Source organism: Mizuhopecten yessoensis, unplaced genomic scaffold (assembly GCF_002113885.1).
Source record: "Mizuhopecten yessoensis strain PY_sf001 unplaced genomic scaffold, ASM211388v2 scaffold8205, whole genome shotgun sequence".
In the NCBI taxonomy this organism is placed as follows: Eukaryota; Metazoa; Mollusca; class Bivalvia; order Pectinida; family Pectinidae; genus Mizuhopecten; species Mizuhopecten yessoensis.
Window position 1 is genome coordinate 187,298 of NW_018407431.1, and position 19,785 is coordinate 207,082.

General features: G+C 36.5%; 1 protein-coding gene across 2 annotated transcripts in view; it reads left to right on the top strand.

Moving 5' to 3' along the window:
- Positions 1-2: 2 nt before the first annotated feature.
- Positions 3-19,785, top strand: part of LOC110455353 (helicase domino-like) — a 105,071-nt gene continuing 85,288 nt past the window's right edge. The window contains exons 1-9 of one of the 2 annotated variants that reach the window (XM_021505434.1): positions 3-197; positions 1,162-1,328; positions 1,990-2,205; positions 5,730-6,493; positions 6,855-6,954; positions 11,426-11,617; positions 16,123-16,300; positions 18,040-18,193; positions 18,830-19,015. In XM_021505434.1, the coding sequence (XP_021361109.1) occupies positions 1,175-1,328; positions 1,990-2,205; positions 5,730-6,493; positions 6,855-6,954; positions 11,426-11,617; positions 16,123-16,300; positions 18,040-18,193; positions 18,830-19,015 (1,944 nt within the window). In that variant the 5' untranslated portion in view covers positions 3-197; positions 1,162-1,174. The remainder of the gene's footprint in view (positions 198-1,161; positions 1,329-1,989; positions 2,206-5,729; positions 6,494-6,854; positions 6,955-11,425; positions 11,618-16,122; positions 16,301-18,039; positions 18,194-18,829; positions 19,016-19,785) is intronic. The other variant, XM_021505435.1, reaches the window with a different exon arrangement.

The window sequence follows — 19,785 nt, forward strand, 5'->3', positions numbered from 1 at the left end:
CAGCCAGAGATGCGTCATGGCTTAGATCCCGTGACTTGCGACAAGAAATAGTTGCATCGAAATTTATGTCTTTTATTTTTGAGGTTGTAGGTTCATTGTATCAAAATGTTCAGATAAATTGCTGATAAGGTTGGATTGAGGGTTTTTGACCAAAGATGGGTGGTTTTTCATCGTTAAATTTGTAACTCAAAATCCAGGTAAGCAAATAATATATTCATGCCAATATGGCGGACTTGCGACTCATGGGAAGGCATGAATGGCGGACCGCATGCGCGCCGAAGTCTACCGGTGTGTAGCGCGTAAAGTGTTGCAATTAGCGGTTGACGTTGAATATGTATAAATATGACTATGAAAATAACGTTATCGAATGAAAGCCGTGCTTAGACTGTTTAACATGTATGATCAGGATGGGAAAACCACCAACTTGCCTATAATGTATACTGTACGCAAGTTGGAGAGATTTGTTACTAAAAATAACCCGAATCGCTTTAACAGTAACTTATGCAAGATATTTAAAAAAAATCGCATTATGACAAAGTACTGAAATAATATTTTGATAAAAGGTGTTTACTGAAAGCGTTATTTAAAAACTTGATGTAACTTTACCGGAAGTTTTGCATCTATTTTTGGTACTTTCCCACATGCAAATAAAGTTTATTTTTGTATTATGTTTTATGACTGAGTAAATGCAACTAAGATTAAAATGATTTTGGCTATTTTTAGTAACAAAACCATTCCCCTAATGGCGTATAATAGGTGAGTTTGTGTATTATATGCAAGAGTTCCATATTTTGTGTTGCACAAAAGCCGAATAGGCTGTGTAAACACCATAGAAGAAAAGCAGTTTACAAGACATTACATTAGAATTCAAAAAGGGAAGTTTATCATAATTAATTTGCATCAATAACATTTGCAAGGAAATTTGTATTACCGGAATATCAAAGACCAAAATGCTTGATGACAGTGTCGTAGGGTCCCATCTATCTATATGTTATACTCCAGAGACCAAAATGGCTTTAATGTCGATATATTATCAAATCAGTGCTCCGAAGAAGGTGTTCTTGATATCATGTATGCTGTACAAGTCGTGTTTCGATCTAAAGTTGTGTGTTTCAGCATTATTTTTGATTCATTGCAAAACATGTTGCTTGTACTTTGAAGGTGTTGCAGAAGTATGCAACGGAATGATGCAAACGATGTGAAGCAGCGTCGTGGCAGCGGTTCGAGGGACCAAAGTGGGCAGTCACCACAACAAGAATCCGTCCAGCACTATGTGTTGACCGGCCAATTACAGGCTATAACGGGTACAGGCAGGCAGACCACACTAGGTACCATTTGTTACCGTTTTCTAATGACAGCATAGATGTGAATCAACATTAAATAAGAGGCAGTACATCATTTTAAAAATTAAACTTGGTTATGGTAATGGTCAAATCTTTGCGATTGTGCAATTACTTATATTTTAGTATCAGAAGATGTCTTGGTAGCAAAATCAACTAGCTGACTTTTCAGAAATACAAAATCCAGATTTCATTTCATATGTATGAAAGTGCAATTCAAATAAGTGAAAAAACTTGTTAGGATGACAAAGAAATTCATCACTTGATTGGGAACCCATTTTGGAAAAAGCATCGCTGAACCTAAACATGTACTGAAAAAATCCAGTTTGTTCGTATTTGATGAATTGTAGCTAAGCTGTTATTGTTTGCAACTGGCTTTCAATGAAAACAATGCATGATTGAAAATCCTATGACTACCATTTTCACCTCAACTTGTGAAGATGCAAATCTTAACGGATCAATCGCATCAAAATCAAATTACCCAGAGGATCAGTGTTTTAGAGTTATCTTCACGATGTTGCCCGATATTTGGTACTTTCCATACTATTTTGGTAAATGAAAAGCCTTAAAACTATCAAAACTCTGTTTTAAAACCCATCATTGAACTATAACATACGAAACCTAACATTTGATGGAACAAATTTTGTAGGTTTACTTCCCTCCGGATCCCCAGGAGTGTCCTTGGGAAGCTCCAATGTGGCAACCCCAGTCGTTGGTTCCAGCACACCTCTTCAGCACCAGACTGTGGTTGTGTCCTCGCAAGACCTTGAGCGCATCTTCACAGGAGGTGCCCCTGGGACCACTACGAATGCAACCACACCTGGTCTGTCTGCGCAGGCTCTGCAGAGACAGCTGAGCACTCAGGGTATGACTGTTATTTACTTTACATTTAGCAAAGATTACTTGTCTTCCTAACCATTCAGTTAAAAATCTACTTTCAGAACACTCAGTTTGACCGAGGCTAGTAGTAGACATCTTTTAATATGGCAGATTGTAAATGCTCAGATTGCTGTCCGTTGTACAAGGTTGACTTTCAAGGCCTATGATTGTGCAGGCAGTTTTTTATGAAAAAAATAAAACAAGAATATATTTACATACAAGGTGAAAAACTGCTCTAGTTTTGGTCAAATTCCCAGCAATGAATGAATTGACGCTTGACATGTCAATCCTGGGGATAACAGGCTTCCCAAAATGAAAACTCCATTTAGATATTGAAAGGGAAGAAAAGCAATGCCTCCAATATTTTGAAGAATTCAATATTTGATTTTAAGTGCTATAGATATTGATGAATAAACCATGTTGCATTAAAGTAAGGTTGGTATTTTTGTTGTAAATGTTTTATTCAAGAGATGAAACAATGAATCTGAATAACATGGGTTGGTTACCAAAGCCAGAGGAGATCTTTACGACCTCTGAGCCGTGACTCCGACCCAACATAAAACCCCAACAGTGACTTCTGTTAGATTACTGCTGGGAACAATTGACTCTTGAATCTAGAAATGTTTAATTGAAATATTGGGATTTAACAACTGAAATACTTGTGTATTTACAGTGAACTTTCATTGGTATTTACATACAAGGTGAAAAACTGCTCTAGTTTTGGTCAAATTCCCAGCATTGAATGAATCGACGCTTGGCATGTCAATCCCACGGATAAGAGGCTTCCCAAAATGCAAACTTCATTTAGATGTTGAAAGGGAAGAAAAGCAATGCCTCAAATATTTTGAAAAATTCAATATTTAATTTAAGTGCTATAGATATTGATGAATAAACTGTGTTGTATTAAAGTAAGGTTGGCATTTTTAGGCCACTTTAGCTCAAGTGACCTACTGCTATCCGTCGTCGTCCTTCCATTAACATTTTACATTTTCAACTTAAGCTGAAATACTGGCAAAGGGATTTCATTAATATTTCATGAGGAGGGTACCGACATCTCCCTGACCAAGTGTTGTTATTTTTTTGGTCAATCAGAAATCCAATATGGCCCCCACGGCCGCCATTTTGAAAAACTATTTCAAACTTAAAGTCAAGTTCTACTGGGCCGATTGATCTGAAACTCGGTCTAGGAATGATCAGCTCATGGTCCTGACAAACTTAAGTTAACGTTATACTTAACTATTTTGTACTCAAATTGGAACATATTAAACAACAAAAATAAATACTGTACATGGGCCTCTTGTTGTTGTTAATGTTTTATTCAAGAGATGAATTTGCAGCAACTTGTACCTGTGAAAACTAACAATGAATCTGAATAACATGGGTTGGTTACCAAAGCCAGAGGAGATCTTAACGACCTCTGAGCCGTGACTCCGACCCAACATAAAACCCCAACAGTGACTTCTGTTAGATTACTGCTGGGAACAATCAACTCATGAATCTAGAATTATTTAATTGAAATATTGGGATTTAACAACTGAAATACTTGTGTATTTACAGTGAACTTTCATTGATAAACTGGCACAATTTAGAATGTAGTTTTAAAGGGTTTTATATATCAAGTTCATCATTTACATCACAGAACAGTTCATATTTTTGGATATAATTAAAATTGTTTACATTATTAAGAAAAAGAGATCGGTTTCAGATCAAAAGAATAACAAAGATGGTTGGAAACTTAAAAAAAAAGGTTTTGGGTGTTTGTAGGCAGGGATGTAAAATTAAAAACCAAGACGAATACACTTCATAAATCCACTTCTGTTATTAACTGCATTTTCCAGGGCAAGAGTATCCAAATCTTTTCTGGGGTGTCTGGACAAGCTAATATTAAATGAAACATCCCTGGTGGAATGGGTCTATGATATTACAGTGGAACTTGCTTATTATATTCAATTTACCAGAGAAAAATATTGTAATGATCAGCTATTATAATAAACTGTCGAGTCATTTTCAATCCGTCATGCCCTATGCATGTCAAACATAGGTAGAGGCAAAACACATGGAGATATTAATAAAAATTGATATTTAAATAATGATATAATCTGTGGTCTTGTTATTTTGATCAGTGTATTGGAAAATTTCTAACAGTGGTCCAATGGTCGACATTTATTTGTGCAATTTCTACTCTCACTTTTAATGATTGCTCAGAGCTCAAGAATTGGGAAAAGCTTTAAATAATGATGATTGAAAAGTTTTGTAACCTGTTGTTTTACAAACGTATTTCAACCAATATTAAAAAAAATATTCTTTGCTGTCATATCAGGGATTTTCCTACAATAACGGCCCCTCTCCCCTCGGAAAATCTTGCGAAAATTACCAATTTGCCATTGAAAAATTCCCAATCGGATGGCAATTTTTGCAAGATTTAAAGTAAAACAAATGTACAACATGTAAAACTTGAGAAAGTGATACTAACCATCAAAGAAGCATTCTTTGTAACTAATTCAGAAACAAGAACTGAAGTTTATCTGTCCAAAAAGTCGGCAGTGTGATATAACATGCTGTCGGCCATGTTTGTTTTCTAATAAGGGAACCAACATCCGGGCACAGAATCTGGAAATGATCAATTTATTGTCTGTTCAATTACATTTATTACAGTATTTTCTTTTTTACTGTTAAATAGGTTTAGGTAAATAAATGACTTAAAAATAAAAATGAAAGTTTTCCTTTTAGTTTTAAAGGAAATAGACAAATACTACAACTACCGTATATATTTATAGTATAATAAAATTATAAAAAATACTGTACGCTAGACGTAAGCTTATGCATTGAAAAATAAATAAGAAATTCCAATATCAAGAATGCAATTTCTCATGATAAGTAAAATTTATTAATAATAACTGGAAAATGTAAGAAATTTTATTTCTCATTTTCCCCCAAATTTCAAATTTTGTCGCGAAAAATTCCCAATTCATTGGACCCTGGACCCGGGAATAAAATGATAGGAAAATCCCTGCATATAGTTGGGAGGCAGCAAGGCTTTTGATTTCAGTGACATCATTTTCCATCTTTGAATTGGGTCCAAATACAGAAATTATTTTGGTAAAGATTTGTTCTTCACCAAGTACAAGTAATGGGTCAGTTACCAAAGCAAAAGGAGATTTAAAGACCTTTTAGCCGTGACTCTGACCCAACATAAAACCCCAGTGGTAACTTTTTTTATGTTACTGCTGGGAACAAATGACTTCTCTTTCAAGAAGATCAAGCTGTCGGCATGGGGGGGGGGGGGGGCTAAAAAAATCAGACATTATTTCAGTTACAGTGATGGTTTTAGTCAGTTGTGGCTGTGTTTAGCCAAGTCAACTGTAAGCACACCTGCACCCACCGAGGCTTGTATGAATGTGAAATGTAATGCTTAGTAGCATACCAATGCCAGTATAAAGCACTGAATACAACTTTTTCATCAAACCCATTTTGTAGAATGTTAAAAACCATTTCTGTTTGTATGGCCAGGTATTGTGGGTGTGATCAGCCCTGGCGTATCCAGACCAGTAACTGGACCATTCCCAGGTGGTGCCACCACTGCCCTGATCAGACAGGCAGGTGCCACTCCTTCAGGACCTGAGTTGCAAGTTCCACCAACACTGACCCTGGTGACAGCGACAACACCCAGCGGGGCCCCAGGGGTGGGGACCTTGAGCGCCAGCGGAGCTACAGTGCACCATCATGGTCTGAGCCCTTCACGGGGAGCCCCACCAACCCCTCGAGCCAACCTTCAGCAACCTTCTCTCAATATGAGCATTCAGCCAACTGGACAGCAACAAACCCCAAAGACTATTGTTGCAGCAGGCGTTGCGGCGCCAACATCTGTGACAAACTTAGTGGTTGGGAAAGTTCTACAGGAAACAAAACCTAGCATAACTCCCCTTGGCCTCACGCACACATTTCCCAACCTCACAGCACTAGCCAACCAGTCAGCAATGGGGCCCTCTCCTAAGAAGAAGGTGAAGGTTGAGGAGAAGGCCCCAGCTACTGCAGAAATTGCCAACAATAGGAAACTAATTCTCGACCAAAAGCACAGAGAAATGATAGAGATCAAAGAAAACTACATAGAGTACCTCACAGAGTTGTTCTTCCTTCAGAATAGCGGCAACATGATGGATTATCACACATGGAAGAAGCGACCCACACCCCAGCTCGTACACTTCCTGAAGTCTGGGAACCTTGACAGTGATGAGGAGGATGACCATGGACAGGAGAGGAAGATCAACAATGAGGTGAGTGTCCAAAAGACATATTGGGTTCCATGAATATTCCTTCTTGGTTTTAATTGAAAATTTGATTGACAATTTATATTAAAAAGGAAACTTGACAATTTATATTAAAAAGGAGTTTCCTATTTAGGAATAAATTGAAACATATTTGACTGAAGCTGAATTTAGCATTAAATTTTAGTTATTTTTAATATTTCCTATATATATAACTTGAAGATATATAAAAATATACACTCCGATATCCAATTGGCTTTGTTTGTAAAAGAAACAATTGTCTGATTCAAGGTTTGTTAACCTGTTTTATAAGTAGTTTGTAAAATATATTAGTACAATCTGGAGGCTATTTGAATCTGTTTCATTTCAGGTGAAAGTAATCACATGTAGTGGTAGTAATGTTCCCCTTGCAACACCAGTGGCCATATCCACCACATTGCCACCGTCAGTGGCTGCCCTGAATCAGCAAGGTAAGATGTCGGCTTGTGTGGCAGTGTTTGTGCACCACTCTCGCTTCATTAGATAATGCTGACAAAGATATTCCTAGGTGAATGTTGGAATTCAAGAGTAGGTTCAAAACATTGGTACTTTTTTCTATTGAAGTAATCTGATGTGATGTATTGCAAACATAAGTATTAACTGTAAATATGAATTTATTTTAGCAGAAACTTGCGTTAAAATGGCTTTGTTGTCAAATATTAAGGGAAACTCAATTTGACACACATCTTTGCATGCTTTGTATCAATCTTATGCTATACATTTTGACTGTAATATAAAAAATCAGGAAGTTGTCCCTAGAATCTTTCGTTATATGGTACATAAATTCTTGTTCTATGGTAAAGTAAGGTCGGTGTCCGAAGGTTCAATCTGGTTATGTAGTGATGCTAGTAAATGATAATGATACATTTTTGTGAATTTTATATTTTGTCTTGGTATTCTGAGTTAACTAGCCTTGTGAGGTATTAATCCTATTTAAAGCAATTTGGTAATTTGCCACAAGTCAAATTCACAATATGATTTAAACTATCTATGTCTCTGTATTGTTGTTATTTTTGAACACATTTTCAATATTGTTGAGTAGACTTGTGTTGCATGATTGAGCTTCTGTAATGCATGTGTATCAAACACTTGATGTACACACATCCACATTCATTGATATGATAACAGATTATTGAACAGAACAAAAAGAATACTGAAATTCATAGTTTTAAAAAAGCATGGAAGGTTATTCTTTAATTTCTTGTAACACCAGTTTCATGATGCAATCATTATATAAAAAGCACATTTATCTAAAGAAGTGAACAGTTTTTTTTTCCATTTGAGGGTTTGGCTTGCTCACTGTTTGTTGAAAAGCATGGCAATCATACTAGCTTTCCCACGGCAGTTGAAATTGTCATATTGTTTTTAAACAAAAATATTTTTTATTGCATGTTTATATTGCTTTCTTTTTGTGTTTTTTTTCACTGCAGAAATTATGAATAAGTGATGTTATTATATATATCATTAGTACTCTAAAATTTAAATACTTTGATTTAACATTAAGACTACATTAAATCAACTGCTTCCACATTTTGCACATGTGGGTTTTCATTATTTTTTCTGTTAAGACATTTAAGAACGAGAAAATAAAATAAGCTTTTGCTTGCGAGTAGTAGTGGCATATAGCTTTTCTGCCAATGTTGTGTTTGAAAGCTGAATGAATGGAGCTGTGTTTTAGTAATTAAATGCCAAAATGTGTTTGCCTAGAACTTCAAACCAGGATTTCAAGTTTGCAAATGATTTAAATTTAACTTTTTCATGTATTTATTTTAATAAAAAAAACTTTTTAATCGATGCATGATTTGGTATTGAGGATATACACCATCAGATGTAAAATTTCTAATGTGTTTTGAAATCCAAGATAACATAACGGACAACTGACTAAATGTCTGGAATTCAAAAATGATGAAATTCCAAATTTCAATGACATAGTTTTCAGTTAGTGTTTTTTCCCCTGGTCAATCGGGTTTAAGCAAAGAATCAAGTACTTGACATATGTTAAGTTTGATTACTTGTTCTTTTTGCTGTTTTTTTCTAGATAGTAGTATTGTTTCGATTAATCAATTTAGTCGACTTCTGGTTGTTTGTTTCTGAAAATCGATTAATCGAAACTTGTTTTCCATGATCGATTATAGTTGGACTAATTTAAGTATTAACAAAATATAAACTTGGATACTGTTATTAACGCCGACAGCGAGTTGTTCGTTCTTGGGCAAAACAACTTAACCGCACTTATCGCACATCAAAGACACTGATTGGCTAGCTGTATCAAAGACGCTGATTGGCTAGCTGGTCCACCCCCGACAACCAATCATAACTTGCGTTTCAACAGAAATGCTGCATGGCTCAGTCAGTGTGTGACAATATGGCAAACCAGGACATTCCGGAGATTAAAATCTATGATCATCCGGGGGCTACTGATTTAAACGTTTCGAAGGTATTGTTTGTCCTTCACTGAAGATAAATAAAACGCTTTGTCGAAAGTGTGGGCCATCTTACAAATAAAATTTAAAGTTTGACGGGGTGTCATCAAGTGAATACCAATCCATCGCTGCATTTCTGAATACGAGATGCAGCTATCGGAGCTGGTTTACATTGCAAACATCAATTTCATTTCCAAATACATATTTCTTAATAATTATAAGGTTCTGTAACAAACTTATTGTTTTTTGTATGAATGTTGTGTGTTATTAGCGAAATTCTCTAACATTGGGGCTTCCCCGTTAAAGAAAGTGAAAGTAGATATCGGAAAGCGAATATAACCTTAAATTACTGAATTTAAGTTCAATTTGATCGATCATCAGACATTTGATTGGAAGTGATGATGGAGTATGAATTTACAAACGATTCCCATAACACTACTAGATAGAACAAAAACTGTCATGGTTAATGTTTTAGTTGATAGTTTCTCGTGTATTTAAGTTATGTGTTATTATTGTAACTTGTATTCTTGTTTGTATTTCAGTATGAATGGATATTATTGTTCCTAATTGTCACATTTATTCTTTGACTAACATAGACTTTTTCATTTGATTGCATAAGCATATAATTTGTCAAGACCACTTTACTAAAGAACTAAAAATGATTCTAAAACAAAACTTTTGATTAGAAACCTTTTTGAAATTCCAAAAAAAACAACCTTTAAGATAGATTAAAATCTGTGACTTTGTTGGGGAAATCATAGGTCTAATCTATCCGTTCAATTTCTGATTTACAAGGTGTAAATAAAATTGGTATGGCAAAAGAGCATATGTTCTCCAAAATATTTTTTGGGGAAATGCTGTGTAAATTAAAACATAATGACATCTTCCAAAACTGCTTCTATATATATGGTGACAGTGACACATTCCGAAACTGTTTCCTTATTTAATGGTGTATTTTGAGCCCATAGCTGACATGATTGGAATGTGCAGGATATGTGAAGATGTATTTGGCTTTCATGATGAGTTGAATCTTCTTCAGTTTACATTGTGGCTGAACAGGCCTTGTGATTTGATGTTGTCTGCTTTACATTATGTATATACACACTGTGCCTTCTGTTCCTTTTAATTTTGCCTGTGCTCGGCTCACTGTGGATTGTAGAAAGTAGACTGACCTCCCAAACCTTTCTTTTATTACCCTGCCTGTCGTCATCTTTAGTTTATTATGTGGTTCTTGTTTCCTTAGCATATACTCTTTACCAGCAATAATTGCTGTCTATGAAGAAAGTTTACATTAGGGGATGTAGGTTAAGTAAATCTGACGGCCATTCAAAAAATATAGTCTGAATTGGTGTGTAACCTGAATGGGTGTTGTGGCTTTGCATCAATAAAGTATAGCTATATTTGCGATAGATGTATTTTATTTTAAAGATTGCTATTTTAACAAAGTGCTAAATTTGCTATATACTTTATATAAAACGTTTAAAAAATCAATATGCTTTTGGTTTATAAAGGATATATGCATTCTTTTGAAGGAATGATTCTACTTTCAATTTCTGAACAATGCAAATAATTAATTTTTCTATGAAAGTTAATAATTTATTTTATGTAAGATAAAGCATTATGATCTTATCTTAAAAAGTTACTATACAGATCTTTTTGTAATGTATAGTTGACCATAAAGATGATTTAATATAAGGGAAATCTTTACTGTATCAATGCAAGGGTCTGGCTTCTTTACAATATAGTGAAAGCAAACAGATTTCCATATATGTGTCTATACTATACAATAATAAATGTATCCATACTAGTTATCAGTAGCCAGTAGTCATGAATCAAAGCCATTGTAGGGTTGCTAAAGTACAGCAGATCTAAAAGTTACTATTCATGGTCAAAACAATAAATTGGAAAAATAGTGTCTTGAGTTTATATTTAACATTCATCATTTTGCCAATTTGGGCCAATTCAAGTTAACATTGTGACTTCCTACTTTTAAACTAGTACAAAGTTATATAGTCAAAGAGACCTTGTACACTTGACAGTATGCATAGTTATTAACTATAATGAATTAGTTTTCATAGTGAATAGTATAAGTCTACAACAACCAATAAAAAGTCATATAGCATAAGCCTGTGACTTTAAAGTTGCAATCGTAGTTGGCAATGCTGTTTGCCATTTATCAATGGTGCTCTTTGGCCCTAGTTTCGTACATTTCATTGATATTAGGCGCTTGTTATAGTAAAAGGAATTGACCCTATTTCTGTATCGGTTACTTGCTGGAAGATAAAGTTTGACCTTCATCTTAGATCTGGGAAGTTTTTAGTAAGTTATGGTCATATAACATTCTTGTGATGAAGTGATATTTATAATTACAGTGACCTTACATATTGCTTGGCCCTTGTTGCAGTAACTGAGGTGATATTCTAGACCCTTGTTGTAGTAAAGACGTTGGTGAATGAGGTGGTGTGTTTTGGTGCTGCAGGTTTTGAGACTCGGCGGCCGGGAGGTCGGCATGGTATGGTGTTTGGCCATGTACAGCCGGCTCTGGCTTGCTCCTCGTCCTCCAGTGTGCCCTCCGTGCCACACACTCCTCCCACCTCTTCCTCCTCCTCTTCCTCGTCCTCACAGTCCACAGTGGTGCCGGCACAGCCTCACACGGGGCCAACGCAAACAGGTGCTCACCAGTTTGTATAGAACCACCCACCCAACCAGGCTGGGTCCTGCCATCGCCACAGTAGCTATAGAACCATTCTTGTTAACATTTGGTTGGTTTGATCCAGTAAGGCTCTATTTAAATGCCAAGTCAATTGATGAGTTCTTGATACAAAAATGTGTATGTCTCAAAATGATAATGAACTCTATTGCATTCAAAGCCTTTTTTAAATCTCTGTCAGTTATTTTTGTTCTTGGTTGGATCAAGGCATCATGTAGAGACAACAACAGTGGGTATGGTTACTGTGAAGATGGGTAATTAACAGTCTTATCTGTCATTCCATCATGGATGTCCTGCTGCATTGACCAAAGAAATGATATCTTTCATGTGACCTTTGTAATGTTGCAATGGAAGTTATATTTCGAATCAATTTTGCTACATGACATCACTTGGCATGAAAAAAGTATGTGACATGTTCAGTAAAATCTCATGAAAATGCTAGACCTGCTCACATGAAAAGTCAACCATTGACTTGTATTCATTGTTTATGATCTTCTCTTGCTGGGCAACAGGGCATGGTGGAATGAGATTTGGGTGACTGCAAGCATGGGACATAGCACTTAATGCGTTTGAGGTCTTGTTCTGTGGCATGCTTCCATACAGAACCCTTGTCTGACTTGAAGTTTTCTATAGTAAGGTTATGTTTATGTAAAACCTGTAAGTAAGCATTTAGTGTAAGCCTGGCTCTTACTACTCTGTTACCAAGGTAAATCAACAGGTTGATCAATAGTAACAACACTTTAATGACAGATGGGTTCGTATGGAGGAATGCTGGAGAACAAGCGAGTTAGATGCTTCCTCGGGGGGTTAAGGAAAGTTAAGATTTGTAGTTATCTGTTCTTGCTAGTTGATTGTTTTTTGAGGTGCCATCAAATTTTATCATTATTTAAACTATAGACTATGAAAGAAAGATTTTTTTTTGAGAGTAATATTTGGCTCAATATCTGCTTTCAAGGTGAAGGATTTATACAATGATTGTTATGTTATTGTTAGCTTCTGTTTTAACTTTGCCACTTCCTGAATATCATCAGCAGGGAAGGGTGGTTGATTTTGGACAGACAGTTCCATGCTACAATCTGAGCCAGCTTTCATTTCATGTTTTAAAGTATATACCATTTTCCTTTTGCAATAATTAGCAGTATTCAAACAAAGAACATCATTGAGCTTAGTAATATTTAGAGCTTCATATTATTTCTATAACTACAAACTTACGAACAGAAGGTACTGGTTATTACTTCGAATTCTCAATGCTTTATTTCAGGACTTAATCTTTTGTTGATGAAATTATCTGCCTGCTAATTAAAACAAAATTCCTCATTCCAGTTCTCTACAGTACACTACACCATTACATCAGAGGTCGTGTTCATTATCTGGATAGTTCTCTACAATACACTACACCATCAGAGGTCATGTCTATTATCTGGATAGTTCTCTTCAGTACACTACACCATTACATCAGAGGTCGTGTTCATTATCTGGATAGTTCTCTACAATACACTACACCGTCAGAGGTCATGTCTATTATCTGGATAGTTCTCTTCAGTACACTACACCATTACAACAGAGGTCATGTCTATTATCTGGATAGCTCTCTTCAGTACACTACACCATTACATCAGGGGTCGTGGTCATTATCTGGATAGTTCTCTACAGTTCACTACACCATTACATCAGGGGTCGGGTTCATTATCTGGATAGTTCTCTTCAGTACACTACCCCATTACATCAGAGGTCATGTCTATTATCTATACACTACACCGTCAGAGGTCATGTCCATTATCTGGATAATTCTCTACAGTACACTACACCATTACATCAGAGGTTGTGTTCATTATCTGGATAGTTCTCTACAGTTCACTACCCCATTACATCAGGGGTCGTGTTCATTATCTGGATAGTTCTCTACAGTTCACTACACCATTACATCAGGGGTCGTGTTCATTATCTGGATAGTTCTCTACAGTACACTACACCATTACATCAGAGGTCATGTCTATTATCTGGATAGTTCTCTTCAGTACACTACACCATGACATCAGAGGTCATGTCTATTATCTGGATAGTTCTCTACAGTACACTACACCATTACATCAGAGGTCATGTCCATTATCTGGATAATTCTCTACAGTACACTACACCATTACATCAGGGGTCGTGGTCATTATCTGGATAGTTCTCTACAGTTCACTACACCATTACATCAGGGGGCGTGTTCATTATCTGGATAATTCTCTACAGTACACTACACCATTACATGAGGGGTCATGTTCATTATCTGGATAGTTCTCTTCAGTACACTACACCATCAGAGGTCATGTCCATTATCTAGATAATTCTCTTCTGTACACTACACCATTACATCAGAGGTCATGTCTATTATCTGGATAGTTCTCTACAATACACTACACCATCAGAGGTCATGTCCATTATCTGGATAGTTCTCTACAATACACTACACCATCAGAGGTCATGTCTATTATCTGGATAATTCTCTACAATACACTACACCATTACATCAGGGGTCATGTCCATTATCTGGATAATTCTCTACAGTACACTACACCATTACATCAGAGGTCATGTCCATTATCTGGATAATTCTCTTCAGTACACTACACCATTACATCAGGGGTCGTGTTCATTATCTGGATAATTCTCTACAGTACACTACACCATTCCATCAGAGGCATGTCTATTATCTGGATAATTCTCTTCAGTACACTACACCATTACATCAGGGGTCGTGTTCATTATCTGGATAATTCTCTACAGTACACTACTCCATTACATCAGGGGTCATGTCCATTATCTGGATAATTCTCTACAGTACACTACTCCATTACATCAGAGGTCATGTCCATTATCTGGATAATTCTCTACAGTACACTACTCCATTACATCAGGGGTCATGTCCATTATCTGGATAATTCTCTACAGTACACTACACCATTACATCAGAGGTCATGCCCATTATCTGGATAGTTCTCTACAGTACACTACACCATCAGAGGTCATGTTCATTATCTCGATAGTTCTCTACAATACACTACACCATCAGAGGTCATGTCCATTATCTGGATAATTCTCTACAGTACACTACTCCATTACATCAGGGGTCATGTCCATTATCTGGATAATTCTCTACAGTACACTACTCCATTACATCAGGGGTCATGTCCATTATCTGGATAATTCTCTACAGTACACTACACCATTACATCAGGGGTCGTGTTCATTATCTGGATAATTCTCTACAGTACACTACTCCATTACATCAGGGGTCATGTCCATTATCTGGATAATTCTCTACAGTACACTACTCCATTACATCAGAGGTCATGTCCATTATCTGGATAATTCTCTTCAGTAAACTACACCATTACATCAGAGGTCATGTCTATTATCTGGATAATTCTCTTCAGTACACTGCACCATTGCATCAGGGGTCATGTTCATTATCTGGATAGTTCTCTACAATACACTACACCATCAGAGGTCATGTTCATTATCTGGATATATTTTACTGTGGACTCTTGTCTCAACCAGGTAACATCGAGACAAAATTACTGGCTTTGTAGAGAGTTCCGTATTGGACAGGCTACTTTTGAAACATTGCCGAATGTAATGAGTACTGAGAATACATCTATATGAATACTATGTTTTGTTCATATACACTTGTACAAGTATTTGTTCTTGTGATATAAATATGCAATTATCGTTTTATTTATTATCACCGATATGACTAGAACACATTTCATGTCACAAGGACATACGTAACTTATTTCATTATTATAAGTAATGAGTGCTCAGATGTTAATTAAGTGTATCTACTTGGGTAAGTTGAAATTGACCAGCGAACAGTTAACTTTCTTGTCTAGTAATTAGGACTGAATAAACACATGCACTAGATCAGAACAAGATCTGATGACAGATTACAGAGTACATAATCTAGATGTGTAGGCATGGGACCGTTGAATAAGGCCTGTTTACAGAATAGACAGAGTCTAGATTAGCCAGGTTTTTATTACTGTATTTAAAGAGAATTTAGCAAGGACCAAATAGTTTTGCTTGTTTAGACAAAGGTCTGGATTGGACAGAGTTCAGTTAACCGAGAATCCACTGCACACACTTTTTAATACAAAGCCTCCAGACCAGATAGGTCTCCAGAAAGTGCATCTGACCCCTGATGTCAGGCCCTACACTTCAGTGTAATGTACAGCAACAGTGATGCATGAATGATTTTATTCAAATCAGATAAATCTCATAATTAATGTGGTTCTCTAGGGATAAGAATGTCTAAGTAAGGAATTGTTTTTGTGTGCCCCCGAGTGAATCCTTATATTATTTTTTGAGTATCTGCAAATTTGCACCCTAGAATTGATATATTTTGGTGAAAGAGCTGTCATCTTTCTGTATGAAGAAAACTGAGCAAGTGTGTGAAATGTCCGCTTTCTTCCGATATGTAGCACCGAGCCAAAGAACAGCTGCAAGTACAACCACCAACAGCACGACAACCCTTACAACATCTACAGTGGCAACAGTGTCTATGCCACAACTACAGAGTCAGATGTCAAAGGCAGCGGATACAAAGCCACTTGTGGTACACACAACACTCGCAACCAAGACCACACACACCACGCCAATGTAAGTACAGACCTTGCAATATATACAATCAGCAAGACACTTTCAGGTCTGTGTTGGATCCATAGCAAGGCTTCTGTTGGTCACCTCAGTCCTTACAGAAGATTTTTTAGGGGCCATATTGGTCAATAGGACCATTAAAGATTGTTTTTTTGTTAACAGTTGTGTCTTAAGTCCTAACAGAACACTTCAAGGTACATGTAAGATGTGGATAGGACAATGACTAGGTGATTTAGACCTTACCAAAGTACTTCAATGTCAAAGTGGGGTTTATAACAAATCTGTGTAACAGAAACACAGCATTATGCTTATCTACTGATATGTTTAAAGAAAATTAAGGGCTATGTTGCTGAGACATAGTCCCCTAGTTGCTGCTCTGTAGTGTCTGACTGGTGCTGATGATACTCGGATATAAATTGCAGCCTTATGTGCAGGCACTCTATGTAGTGTTGTCCGTCACTAAAATTGCTAGTCACATGCATATGGTTGGATAAACTATGTGATTAAGGATATTGTGAACTGCACCAAGTAAAACCCTATGAATTTGTTCAATGAAGAAAATCAGGAAACTTTTACCCCACAAAATGAAGTTGCTATAAAATTTACAGAATTAAACAAAAATGATATCCTCCAACCAAAGTTTTACTATTTCTCGTATGTTCAGTGTTGTGAAGCCCATTAATTAGCCTTTGATGAAGATTGATGTATACCACTTGACAGCAGTAAGGTCTAGTTTGTCTGGTCACTTGCTGTACACTAAGTGTGAATGTGGGAGATTAACACAATTCTGCTTCCATGCATGGTGAACCTTTACCATTTATGGCAATGGAAATTGAGACATTACTTTTATCTGTCCATCAGCACTTGCTTCAGGAGATTATCTCAAGATTCCAGGACAAACCTTGTTGAAATTCGACATGTTGATACATTGTGATGTAGATGTGCAATGGGAGTTTGAAAAAAAATCTAAGGTCAAGGTCACTTACTAAAATACTGGGGGAGAGTCCTTTTGGGAATAAAAAAACATCAATCTTCTTGATATTTGACATGGTGAAACACTGATATGTGTATCTGCAAAAGGAATTTTAAAGGTCAAGGTCACAGTAACTAATGAAAAAGATTTGAGGGATGGGGGGGCTACTGCAAGGCATTGGCAGGGGACCCTTGCTGACCTGTCAGTCTTTTGAAAATAAAGTAAAATTTACTGTTTATTTAATTAAACTTAATAATCATTTTCCATTGTTTTAAGTTCTTGATCAGTATATTTATTTTACTATGTATATTGAGAATATGTGATTTTAAATTTTGGTCACTAAAATTGCTAGTCACATGCATAGGGTTGGATAAAATATGTGATTAAGGATATTATGAACTGCACCAAGTGAAACCCTATGAATTTGTTCCATGAAGAAAATCAGGAAACTTTTACCACACAAAATGAAGTGGCTATAAAATATACAGAATTAATTAAACAAAATTAATTACCATAAGATTATACCAGCATGAAGAAATGAGAGATTGTTGATGTTTCTTGCCGAGACATTAGTTGCCACTTGTCTAGAGATCTTGGTGCTATGTAACTCGGACATGAACTACAGCCATATGTGCTGGCACTTTGGTATAGTTGAGTGGACGGTCACCAAAATCGCTGGCAACATGTTGTAAAGAAGATTTTCATGGTAGGAAGGAAGATTTCAGATTTTTCTTTGTCTTGTGAATTATCAATCACATTTGTTTAACAGATTAAGTCAGCCGTCGACAATGATGCGTATGCCAAAGTCTCCTCCCACCTCTCCTGGTGAGACAGTCCGTCTTCACACACGCCAACACACAATATCTAACATTTACGATGGTTCCATTGGCTCACAGGAGGCCATAGTGGAGAGAGCCAAACAGGTAAGACTATGTTGGAATTTCTGATTTTCTGGGATTTCAAAGTCCTAAAAATGATATCCTCCAACCAAAGTTTTACTATTTCTCGGATGTTCAGTGTTGTGAAGCCCATTAGCCTTTGATGAAGATTAATGTATACCACTTGACAGCAGTAAGGTCTAGTTTGTCTGGTCACTTGCTGTACACTAAGTGTGAATGTGGGAGATTAACACAATTCTGCTTCCATGCATGGTGAACCTTTACCATTTATGGCAATGGAAATTGAGACATTACTTTAATCTGTTCCTCAGCACTTGCTTCAGGAGATTATCTCAAGATTCCAAGACAAACCTTGTTGAAATTCGACATGTTGATACATTGTGATGTAGATGTGCAATGAGAGTTTGATTTTTTTTCTCTCAAGGTCAAGGTCACTTACTAAAATACTGGGAGAGAGTCACGGTTACTAATGAAAAAGATTTGAGTGATGGGGGCCTACTGCAAGGCATTGGCCGCCTTGCTGACCTGTCAGTCGTTTGAAAATTAAGTAAAATTTACCGTTTATTTAATTACTTGATAATCATTTTCCATTGTTTTAAGTCCTTGATCAGTATATTTATTTTACTATGTATATTGAGAATATGTGATTTTGTATACCAGGAAGCACAGGTGATGCAGCGTGTGGCAGAACTGCGCAAGGAGGGCCTATGGTCATCACGGCGATTGCCAAAGGTTCAGGAGCCACCGCGGAACAAAAGCCACTGGGACTACCTTCTGGAGGAGATGCAATGGCTGGCAGCTGACTTTCAGCAAGAGCGCAAATGGAAAAAGGCTGCTGCACGGAAGGTGAGTAAAGGTTGCTATTAGGCACTTGCTGTTTAAATTTGCAAAGCATTTTGTTGATAAAAATAGTGTCGGTATGAATTTGTAAACCTTTTGGTCCACGATTAATGAACCATATTTTATGAAGTTGTAGAGTTAGTGTGCATTTACATTAACAGAGCCCTTTACAATCTGAACAACCAGCCCATATTTAGGACCCACTATGTTCATTTCTACAACCTAAACCTATATCTAAAGTTAACAGTGGAAGCAACAACATTCAAATCTTGCAAAAGAGTTTTCACTGCAGAGGTTGAACTAAATTTATTTTTTTCAACTTTTTTCCAAATTATGATATTTTCTTAATTTGTGCCAAATGTTGATGATATTTTCCCCAATTTCTGCATTAACCCTTAGGCTGCTACGCACAACAATAGTCGTTTTGAAAAGTCGGGCCGTCAGTGCTACGCATGACTATAGTCGTTTCTCGGTCTGTAGGCTTTGATCGGTAGCCAGGAAGTGTGAATATTTTCCAAGTTAAGCACATTTGAAAAATCAAGTAAATTAATTTAAATTTCAATAATTAATTCAGCAGTGGTGTCCGTTTACATAGAAATCAATATAGCAGCCTAAGGGTTAAGGGCCCTTGCTCAAAAATGCTGGAAACCCCCTGCCAGCCTAATGCTTAGTTATTAATTACTAGCCGAGACATAGAGTCACCAAGTCGCTTGTCTGTAGTGTCCGTGGTGCTAATGTAACTTGGACATAAAAGCAGCATTTTGCCCTGGTCACTC